Source organism: Drechmeria coniospora, chromosome 02 (genome assembly GCF_001625195.1).
Source record: "Drechmeria coniospora strain ARSEF 6962 chromosome 02, whole genome shotgun sequence".
Classification (NCBI taxonomy): domain Eukaryota; kingdom Fungi; phylum Ascomycota; class Sordariomycetes; order Hypocreales; family Ophiocordycipitaceae; genus Drechmeria; species Drechmeria coniospora.
This window is the reverse complement of record NC_054390.1, coordinates 3,671,779-3,683,236: the sequence shown is the minus strand read 5'-3', so window position 1 is coordinate 3,683,236 and position 11,458 is coordinate 3,671,779. Positions and strand designations below refer to the sequence as shown.

Sequence of the window (11,458 nt, the reverse complement as noted above, 5' to 3'; positions counted from 1 at the left end):
CGCTCAGAGGCTCCCTGGAGGGGCAAGTGTGGCTTGGATCTCCCCGCAGCATCACTGCACTGACGGCAACCACCAAAGTCGAAGCATCACATGCGTCTGGAGGGTAATTTGACGTAGCCACTTTTTGTAGCCGTGCAAAAGTGTACGCAAGAGGTACCGTATTTACCCCTCCATGAGTACTGTATGAGTCGTTTTCTTGCCTGCTCCATGGAGTGTCCATCTACAAGGAGGATGCACCCCATCTCCTGGCATCGCGGTGAAGCCCCCCCAGGTGAGATGCAGGAACAGCCCTCCTTGTGTACCTCCCAGTGCGCGAGATGGGGAAGAAACGGCACGCCTTTGTTCATGATGATCCGAGATGGTGGTTGTCAACATCACTTCCATACGTCGTGAAAGGTAGTTACTGTAGGAGTCGCTTCCATTCTGACTGGCCACACTCGTTGGGAAAACTTTTGGTCGAAATCGTCGATCATGTGCGTTTCCACGATTCGACCCGCTTGGTTTGTCCTACCATGCATCCGTGACGAACTAGAAGTCGTACTACGTCGAAGAACCCATCGTCGGTCAGTCTTACCAGGTCCCAGTTGTTCATGAGTTGTTGATGAGAATTTCCACACATGATGGCGCTTGGTGATTTGAGACGGTTCCCCCCACAGTTTCCTTGGTAGGATTTTGGTCGACCGTCGGCATTGTTGGTCCCTGAGATGGCATGTACGTCGTACAGGCATTATTGAACTTTGTTCACCGCTTTCCCACGCACGAACGTATGGGGCTCGGATAGAACAGCGTTGGTGTCACGACATGATGGCCGGTATCCGACTGGAGCACGGCCAGCTGGTTGATGTTGACGGTTTGTTCGACAAAATGTTCCATCGTACCATGGCCACCGGTTAACATATTCCCATCGCACGCGCTGCTGCAAAGATGGGGATACGCATGGGCTCCCGGGGAGAAACGACTCCGTCCCTGCCACCACTCATGTTTGCCCCATTCTTGGTCAGCACCTCCATAAACAACCGCTTCTCGGCGCGGCAGCGGTCGAACAACACGGCATAGGTTCGATGTGTCGATGGAACGGTTTGTCGGATAGATAGAGTCTTGCCATGTCAGGAGGATGCGAATAGGAAATGATTTCATCCAGCAGCTCCAGAGGTGGTGCGTCCATGAATGGTGATGAGCGAAATCCTCCTCGACCGAGGTGGACGGCTTTGAACGTTTGATGAAGAAGTATCAAAAGTGTTGCTGACAATCAGTACTGATGATACCGAAGAAAAAGGTACGACAGAGTGAGAGACGATGCTGTTCGTACGCATGTACTCGGTACTAGTATATACATGCTAATACTGAGGTCTTGCATCAGTACGTCCCTTCGGAGGGGCCGTTGGGCTCAACAAGTAGATGCATGTGTACGTATCCGTGCACATGCATCTACTTAGGCGTAAGAGTCGGTTCGACATTGCATAATTGTAGCAATCGCGCAGAAATACAGCATACCTATTTATTCATTCTCTGCCACTGGCTCGGGAACAGGACTACTTGGTACGTATTCCATGGCTGTGTTCATTCTCTCATCGGCATCACCTTCAGATGGATATGTCGCCAGCTGTTGAAACGTCGACGAAACAAGGAATGCATCACCCGCACGAAGCGGATTCCCTGAGAATGGCCAACGCAGGGCAGACCGACGGGGCAGGTATGTCATCCAGTCTAGCTGTTCCATGCCCGTCTGTCTACGTGGCTAATATCGCTGCCAACGACGACCTGCTACCCCCAAAGAATGGCATGACGCACAGTGAACGAACCGAACCCGGTTCCATGCAGAAAAAAAAACTGTCTTTGTCCTCGATTCCATATCAGATAATAATCGCCACGCCGCCTGTGGTGATGGGCATGTTTCAACACCAGAATATTCTAGTCCTCATGCTTGTGATTCACGGCAGTCTTTACGAATCATGGCCGTCGTGCGCTGCCATCACGCCGTCGCTGCCATTGGCATCCGTAGCGGAGCATATCGAAGGATGCATGACAAAAGGACTGTCCATCCAAGGTCGTTGCATTCATCGTGAATGGCCTGATGCTTGCTGGGGTCCTTCTGAAGCGACTTCTTTACCGCAGGCAATATAGGTCATACATGTATGCACTCATGAGAGGAGGATCGGGTGCGTGATGGCTCGCGGCGGCAGTGACCAAGCTAACGATCGACACAGGTCTCACACGCTGGATATTGTCAAACAGAGTCCTGCGAATCTACACAGCACGGAGCATGGGCATCCCTGCTGCCTGTGCGGGACGAGAAAGTAGTGACCATCCTGCTGCTGCAAACACGCAATTGCAGTACTCCATACGGGCATCTCATTCCGTACTGAAGCCTGTGCATCATGATACGCTGGGGGCATTCGGCGGTTCAGCACAACACATGCCACTACTGGCAGGGACGTTGCGTGTGCTGTATTAGTGCCAGGAGTACTGAGCACCTATGCACTATTCTCTAGCCTAACGGCACCAGCCAGTCGCTTTGTAGCGGCCGTGGGGGGGGCCTGTTTCTGCACTGTAAGTAATATTTGTTCGTAGAATGGGGGTGAGCCGAGAACGAAGCCTAGCTGCCATGCTTCGTAATTACTAGGTACTCGGCCTGTTGATCTATAGTAATCCAAGTACGTTGCAAATATACTTACAGTACAGTAAATACTAACGGAATACTCGTTCTCCCCCAAACACCCAAGTACAGTATAATTTATTACTTGACGTACCAGTGTAGCCTCTCCGCAATAAATAGTAGGTACATACACACAGTAATACAGTTGCTTGACAAAAGTGACGACTCAGTTTTGGTAGCGCCACTCCTACAAAATGAATCGACATTTTTGCCACCCCAATGTACCTAGCACGCCGTACTTGCATACTAGGTACCTGGTACGTACGTACCTACTAGTAGTGGCCAGCACTGCCGTTCAATCGTCTAGCCTGCCTTTCGTTCCCAAGCTCCTTCGCGACTCTCGTCCTGCCAACGACATCCCCAACCAAGGCTTGCTTGTGGCATGCTCGGCTCGGAAAATGCCAAGCCCAAACCTCGAGCTGCGGCGGCAAGTGATTGCCATATACAAAGGTCCGGCCGTCCGCCGACACCCTGAACCGCGTCGCATGTCCCTCGGCACGAGCCCGGATGGGCGTCGCTGAGTGACATGAAGGTTGCATGCCGTCGAAGCTGGTCCAACTAACGGCCCTCGCAGAACTCCTCCACCTCGGACGGGACTATCCCCTCGGATTCCACTACTTTCGTCCGCGACTTCACAAGGCCTTCATCTCACGGGCGGATGAGCGTGACGAGGCCAAGATTCAAGACGCCATCGCGCAGGCTGAATACGTAAAAAAAGGCACGTCACCTACGGCCAGGCTCCTGGCGAGTCGGTCGCTCATCATCATATGCTGACGGCGATGGCTTCCCAGAGATTGAAGCACTGTAAGGCACCCTCACCCCGATGAAGATGCACGGCGACAAACGACATTTCCATTTGGATTGCTCCCTTTCTACCATGACGCATGTTGATGCACCCGAAATTCCACCCGACGGCCCGCAATGGTCCGCGATGACCCCATGACCCAATACTTTGATGCCCTTGTGCCCTTGTGCCCTTGTGCCCTATTTCCTTCATATTGCAAGCCCAGAATGTGTACCGGCCAAGGATGCCGTCATTTAGGTTGGAGAAAGCTATCCAACCCCATTATACCCCGCTCCGGTTTCTCGTACCTGTTTTTTGATGCTCCTCACACACATGCGGCGCAGAACGGCGCAGTAAAATGAAAAGAAAAAGGAGAGAAACGAAAGAAAACAAGTAGAAAGAGAAAACGACGACCATCGCCGGCCGAGTTCATCGCTGCTTCGACCGACCCCGGGCTAATGCGTCAGCAGGTACTACCTGAAACGATACCGTACGCTGAAGAAGAGGTACTATGCGGACGCTTGACCATCAGGCTCCGTCCTTTCAGGCACGGGGAGGGCTGGCCGCCGCGAGCCGGTCGACTCCAGCGTGCCGTCGTGGTGTCGGCCGTGAGGAGTGCCGGCCGTGAGGAATGTCGGCCGTGAGGAATGCCGGCCATGAGGAGTGCCGGCCGTCCGGGAAACCGTTTCGTCTGCGTTGGACGTCGAGTCGTGCAATAGGCAGACAGTTGCCGTGAGCAAGCCTTCTGCCGCCATGCCTGGCCCCTCCATCCGTCGACCCTCATGCAGCCTGGGACCGCTTCCTCGCCCACCAGGCGCCGACCTCGAGACACTCGCCCCAGCTCGCCCCGCCGTCGCTCACGAGGTCGGCCATCATCTTGCCGAGCCAGACGTCCCATTCGTCCTGGCTCTTGCCGCTGACCTCGCGCAGCAGCGGTTCGAGCGCTTGCACCTGCTGGACGACCGTCAGCAGCGCCGTGCTCCGAACCGCCTGCTGGCCGACGCTGAGCATCCTCTGCTCCGCCTCGGCTTTCCCCTTGGCCGCCGTCATCTCGCGTTTCCCGTGCTTGCCGTTTCGATCCGTCGCGGCCTCGCCGCCCCGGCGCTCCCACCGCACGTCGCTGAGAGGCACGGCGAGGCGCCGCGACCGGACGTCGACGAGCGCCTCGGCCTCCTGCAGCAGCGCCGGCCCGACGAGGGTGCAGGGCACGGCGCTGAGGTCGCGGGCCTCGAGCGCCCGCCCGAGCCAGCCGTTGTACTCGGCGAGGTAGGGGTTCAACGGCGTCGACAGCGGCGTGTTGGCCGACATGACGTAGGCGCCGAGCCGACGCGCCGCCTCCTGCTCGTCGGCCTCGCAGGCCTGGGCCGGCCCGGGAACGTGCGGCCGGAGCATGCGGATGAGATGGTCCGACTCCCACACCTCGAGGGTGCCGCCCGGTCGCAGCAGCCGGATGTACTCGTCGACGAAGCGCTGGCTCTGGCCGTTGGTCGTCGCAAGGCTCATGTCCTTGACCATGACGAGGTCGTACTCGCCGCTCGGCAGCGGCCACGGGAACTGGCGCAAGTCGTGATGGACAAAGGTCCACCGCATGTCCTTGTCGGGCCGCGCCGCCGAGCCGTCCGAGGCCGCGTTCGAGGCCGCCGACAGGGGCGCGAGGTCGAGGCCCGTGAAGGATATGCCCGTGTGGCCGCGGCCTCGAAAGTATCGATGGCACATGACGCTCCAGAAAGCAGACCCGCAGCCAATCTCCAGCACCCGCTGCGGCGGACGCTTGGTGAAGGTGGGCGAGCACACGGGCGCGCCGAAGAGCTGGATGAGGAGCAGGGTCCGCAGAGACTGACGGTGCAGCTCCGCGAGATCGAACGGGAGAGGGTACTGGACGCCGCCGTCGCCGAGGTAGGCTCGACCGTTGCGCAGGACAAAGGGCCGCGCGGGGGACGCTTCCGAATGTGTCGTGGATCGCGTTCGAGCCGAGAGGGAGGTGGCGCCGGACGAGACTGACTCGTCACTCGTCGGCCGCATCGTCATCCGCGAAAGCCCTGGTCGTCGGAGCGGGCGAGGGGGGGGCGAGCCGGCGTTGCCGCGTCTGGCATCAAGGTCGAGGGCAGCATGCGCATCAAGCTGCCGGCCGACGCGAGCGTGGGACGGATGCGAGCTTGAGGTCGAGGTCTTCGTTGAGGTCGAGGTCGAGGTCGAGGGCAATGGAGGAGGAAAATTTTGCCGCTGCGGCCGCTCCAAGCGAAGACGGACGGACGGATGAACGGACGGACGGACGGACCATGCGAGTCGGTTCCGTGCATGTGGATTGGATGCATGTTCGCATGGCCTATAACGATGTGGTGACGATGTATCAGTACGAGGTTTCTACTTGCCTGTGGTGTGCGTTTGCGTGCACGTTCAGGTACCTGGTGTGTATCGTGAGTGTTTTCCCACAGCGCCTATGAGTGCTAAAAAAAAAATCCAATAGTGCTTGTGTCGTTAATGGTGTTTAGGCGGCATTCGGTAAAAATAGTGGCCGAGCCGGGCGGGGCGGTCCGCTGGCGTCGCCGTCCGCCGGAGAGTGTTCCGACCACATCGTTGGAATGCACTCTGGCCGTCTATTGCACCCTTCTGGCCCTTACACAGGAGGATGGCATGATGCGTCCACGAACCTGCTTGAATTTTTGTTGCCTTTTTATTGTATTTTCTGACATTTTTTTGGGGTATTCGATCGACTGTTGAATCCACTGGAGGCACCATGCGGTTGGCGAGCAAACGATTATACAATGTTGCTTCATAGGCATCATCCAACGAACTGAAGTCCTGGCTAGGGATTGACTCGTGCATAAACATACATGAGAACAACATGTTCAGGATGTGCCAAAGTGCCAAAGTGCCAACGTGCCAAAGTGCCAAAGTGCCAAAGTGCCAACGTGCCAACGTGCCAAAGTGCCAACGTGCCAACGTGCCAAAGTGCCAACGTGCCAAAGTGCCAAAGTGTTAAAGTGCTATTTGTATTATCATGCAAGTACGAGTACGTCAATGATGAATGAAAGCATCTATTATCTTTCCTAGCCACGCTCTAGTGGTACTCTCTGTTTCCCATGAGGCTAGACGAGTCGATGACTTGCGAGGGATAGAGTGCGATGCCATACGCTCCATTTGGCCCTTCGTCCCTGGCTCCTCCGCAACCACTGGGCAACGAAGAACCGTCGTCATATACGTCGTGTCACCGCACAACGTCCTGGTCCATTGCAGCATCGGGCGGGTCATCAAGACAGCAGGAAATTTCCGTCAATTACCAAGCAGGCCGTCTATGGCTTGCCTTGCCGGCTCTGGCTTGCATCCATACTCCTTCGCCGGCTTCCTTCCACCATTCCAATGGCCATGTGGTCGCCGTCGAAACGCCATCGCACGGCATCCAGCCACTCTTCCAAGACATGGCACACCTCCCTATCGATAATATTCTACCTTGACCTGCTCTGTCAAAGTACCCCCCTTCCTCGGGTTCATCGTCGAGACGGTGCTGGCACCCGGATAGGCGTCGTCAAAAGTCCAGGCAGCAGTCGAAATGAGTCACGATATCTACGCTGCCAAACATGACTCGGGACAAGCCCCGAACATGTCCATGGGATTGATTGACTCTGCGACTATTGGGAGGATCCAATAGTTACACTCTGGGGCTTCGCGATTGGAGTCTGGTTGTCTTACCGAACCATTCATAGCACTACCAAACGGAAGACGGTCGAGGTAATATTGTATTAGCTCCAACTTCGGCAACCGCCAATTCTTGAGACATCACTTCTCAATTCAAAAGAGCATCCAAGACTCTCCAATCGGGCCCAGACTCGTCGGGCCGTTCGGTATTGCCTCCTATTCATTCTTACGGGGAGCCCAACTACGTCTGCACTGCTGCGGGATCCAACAACGCCGAAAATGTCATGTAAATCTATCCAAGGCGGCAAGTGTCTACGTACTCCGTACTTTGCAATAGTATCAGGAGTACGGAGTACTCCGTAGTGGTGGGCATGTCGTCGTCATCAACTGCGCCTTTGCGAGCACTTCCTCACGACGTTGTGTTACGGCTTTCCCTCGTCTGGAATGCTCATTACCGAATCTGCTTCGACGCTATCGCCCACTGTCTGGTCATTGCCTATTCCGGCACTCATCATCTTCTCTTTCTTCGTTGCCCTTGCTCGTCCTGCCTGTTTCAACAGGGTCCACGGCTCCTTTGCCGAAAGTCTGCCTCCATCTTTTGGGACAATGTTGCTCCTGATGGGCAAAACCCCACAACTTGTGGCCAACCATAGTGCTTCTTGTCGGTCTTGTCGTGAGCCACCATGGCCGTTCGAGCCTATGTGGCTGGCTGGCTGAAACTTCAAATTCCAACCACCGGCTGGCAAGGGTGGGGAGCGGGTTGGTTCGGTAGACACGTGTGCAGGCGTATCCGCATACCCGTCGAGGACCGTGTAAATGGAAATCATGAAATTTGTAGAGGCGGCTGACAAGAGGGGTCTCGGATTCTAGAATTATCAGACATAGGAAACCACGTGTATGGATGTGCCTACGATTCCTCGCCGGTGACAGTTGCAGAGGGAGCACGGAGCTGTCCCACGATCCAAGCCTATGTACGGAGTATATATAGTTTTGCTTGGCGACCAGACAATTCGCAATTCATCTGATCGACTATTCCCTCAGCCTACAATTACTATTATTACTGCCTCTTGGCAGTGTTTAGATTCAGATGGCCTTCACATACCACATTCTCTTGGCATTGTCGCTATGCCTCGCCACATCTCTCGCCTTGCCTTGCACATCCTTCACGGTCAACGGTTCCAACCCGACAGTCTTCTCCTTTTACAGATTCTATGACTTCCGCAAAGCCTCAGCTTCCACAACCCTTCAGCAGGGACAGGCAACTATCTACCAGCCTGGGTCCGGAAGCCTTCCTCCAACCCAACAGGTCAGCGGTTCGTCCAACCTAAGCGATTGGATGGTTCAATACAGCCATAGAGAGCCGTCACTTGCTGGTCGGCCGTCCCTGGACTACCTTCCGGCAAACGTCGTCATCGGTTCGTAATCCACTGCTCTCGGCCGTCTTCGTACACCTTTAACTGAATAAACTGTACAGATGGTCCCACCGGGGCGAAAACTCTGTCCCTCGTCACGAATCGGGTAGATAATGACACCCAGCAAGGGGGTCAGTTGTTTTTCGGCCTCGCCGACGTAACCTCCGTCTCCTTTCGAGTCTCGGCCTACATATCCGGCGATCCCGGAGCAGTCGCCGGAATTTTCACGTACCGCAACGACACCCAGGAGTCGGACATTGAGGTCCTGACGAGGGAGAGTGGTCACAACGTACACTTTACCAATCAACCTTCGCAGGACGACAATGGCCAAGACGTCCCTGGGGCCTCGCAGAACATAACGCTACCGGCCGGTGGCACTGTGATCAACTGGATGAATTACCGGCTTGACTGGTTCAAGGATAGTCAAGAAAGCGTGTGGTACGTGAACGGACTGAAGCTTGCAAACACCACCATAAACGTGCCCGAAGCGGCAAGCACGCTTATTCTCAACATGTGGAGTAATGGCGGGTATTGGTCCGGCAACATGGCGGTTGGCGATCTTGCCACGCTGAAAATTCGCTGGATTGAAGTCGCATTCAACTCTCCATCACAACCCAGCGGGCAGCCAGGGAGAACGTGCGCCATTGACCCATAGTCGGGACCCCAATTTCGGAAAAACATGCGGTAGCAACAACCGTCGTTGCTGTCGATATTTTGCATTTATGATGCCCAAGATAACGGCCTTTCATCAGATCTATGACGACCGCCAAGGAGGCTACGAGGGCTTGCAGCGTTGCCTGGCTTGGGCAATGGGGACTGTCGTTGGTTTGTGTTGGATCTTAACTCATTTGATAACTAGTTATTAATACATATAGCAGTTCGTCTTCATTTTGGCTATACAGAGTAGAGTTTGTCTCCATGTGTACCCCATGACAACATTTTTTTTTCTTCCGACGCGTTCGCCGAGATATATGTATATATATATATATCGCATATATATATCTCATATTATATCTCATTATAATCTCGGAAGCGCGAGGCAAATAAAAGCAGCTCCGATGTCTATGCCAGCACGTTCATTATCGCTTAGTCCAATCTGCAGAAGGGAACTTCGCGTTTCAACAGAACCAACCCCTTAAGGTTTGACCTTCTGGCCTGTTGCTTCGGGTCAGTGTCAAAAATGCTAAATATCGAACAATGCAAGGTTAAGCGTCTATGGAGAAGCTTTGGCTGATATTTCTGCGGCTTGGTGCGCGCGTTGAACGCCCCGGCTTCAACTTGACCACTTCGATTGCTGAAATTGTAGGAGACGGCCTGCGGTAAGCAATTTGTCGACGTAGTTTAATAAAACCTCACGCATTTCTGGATTCCGCCATATATGGAGTGGTTTCTGACAAGACATCCTCACAGACACGATTCGTTCCCGTGCCGAGTGGTCATACATGCGAATGTATCCAGTCAAGCTCCCTCTCGCAAAAGCGTATCCAACTATTGAATTAGCAACTATACACCAGCCAGCTTCAGCATCCCTCTACCATTGATTTTTCTTATATTTTGAATGAGTAGCGTGTCAAGTCAAGCCTGTGTAGGGTATCAGCAATGTCAAGCAAGGCCCACCAGTGAAACACGCTCGCGCCGCTCTGACGTCGATGCTACGCCCGGGTGCCTTCGCCATCTACTCCACACAGTACAGTAAGTAGTTCTCGTTTGGAAACGCGGTATTTATCTCAATCTGTCTGCGAATGGACCAGTATCGGGAAGTAATATTGAAAACTTTTCGACATGGACCAGCAACATCGTGATGCCCAGAAAGCGTCCGAGGATAATGGTTCTGCAGTGCATTCTGTTCGTGAACAAAGGAGTGCTTTTTTCTTGAATGCTGTGGTGAGAGAGCTTGCAGCAGAAGCCATTTCCGATACCTATTTGCACCAGCGTATACAAGGGCAGCAAACACCTTCGGTCAATGACTACCATCCGCGCCCAAGCTGCCGGTTTTCCGGGTGGCAACTATGAACAGGCTACTATTTCGGATCCTCACAGTTGCTATATCTGAGCACCACGTTCCAACCAGTGGGATGGAATACCTGTCCGCTGTAGTCGGATTTCGACCCTCCACATTCTGCCATGATATAGTCGGCACCGTCGGCGACGCTATTTGCGCTGCTGAGCGTCATTGGTGTCGAATTCTATGATGCGTATTAGTATCATGCTGATTGTTCAACGTACATTGGTGAGAGATGGAAAGGTTTGTCCATGTTCTGCTGCGTGTATGTGCACTCACATCGTTGCACCACCACACTGCAGCCCAATTCTGGCAGCTTATTTTTGAGCACAGGTTGGGACCAGGACCCAAAGTCGGCTCCTTTTTGTTTGCATCGTCATCTCTCAACATTCTAATGCTGGAGAACAGATTTTTGGGGTCGGCTTTCGGGAAGACGTTGCAGAAACTCTGGATGTAGCCAGGGAAGGAAAAGGTGCCTTCACTAGCATGGCGGCTATGAAGAGTGCTATTATCGGTTTCTGGAACATGTGCGGTCCGACTCAGATTCATCCTATTCAGTTGGGCTTGAACCTGTTGGATGGTGCCATTAAGCACAACAGTCCTCCCTGGTACGATCTCGACCGTCCAGGAAGGCAGAGCGACCTTGTAGCCACCTCGAGGGGCGACACTTCCAAGAGTCTTGGACGGGGCATTAGTAAGACGGTGCTGATAATTATCTTCAAATATCTCACTTACTCCAAGGAAAAGGAAGAACGGCGTAAAGATTGGGTCGAACCTCATGGTGTCTGTTTGTCCGACTACAATAATTCAGGATTTACTACCTTGAATATCGTGAAAGAGCTGTCTACTCAAGGATCGCAATGTAAGAGCAGCGGCCCTCCCCAATAGAAAACGAATTTATTCGGCGCGGTTACTATGAGGTAATTTCAAGGGGAACACGGAAGGGAGGGCCATGTTCAAGACCCGTC

General features: G+C 54.0%; 3 protein-coding genes across 3 annotated transcripts; 1 reads left to right on the top strand and 2 right to left on the bottom strand.

Moving 5' to 3' along the window:
- Nucleotides 1–4,220: 4,220 nt before the first annotated feature.
- DCS_04136 (SAM binding domain-containing protein containing protein) lies at nt 4,221–5,755 on the bottom strand (the record flags this gene model as incomplete). The annotated part of the gene is made up of 2 exons (XM_040801448.1): nt 4,221–5,663; nt 5,711–5,755. 2 exons carry the CDS (start codon nt 5,753–5,755, stop codon nt 4,221–4,223), a joined length of 1,488 nt encoding a protein of 495 aa, XP_040656481.1.
- Nucleotides 5,756–8,163: 2,408 nt separating this feature from the next.
- On the top strand, nt 8,164–9,143 carry DCS_04135 (uncharacterized protein; the record flags this gene model as incomplete). The annotated part of the gene is made up of 2 exons (XM_040801447.1): nt 8,164–8,491; nt 8,551–9,143. The coding sequence occupies 2 exons, from the start codon at nt 8,164–8,166 to the stop codon at nt 9,141–9,143; spliced, it is 921 nt and encodes a 306-aa protein (XP_040656480.1).
- A 1,366-nt stretch (nt 9,144–10,509) lies between these two features.
- DCS_04134 (uncharacterized protein) lies at nt 10,510–11,270 on the bottom strand (the record flags this gene model as incomplete). Its single annotated transcript, XM_040801446.1, has 3 exons — nt 10,510–10,674; nt 10,770–11,168; nt 11,226–11,270. The coding sequence occupies 3 exons, from the start codon at nt 11,268–11,270 to the stop codon at nt 10,510–10,512; spliced, it is 609 nt and encodes a 202-aa protein (XP_040656479.1).
- Between the last annotated feature and the right edge of the window lie 188 nt (nt 11,271–11,458).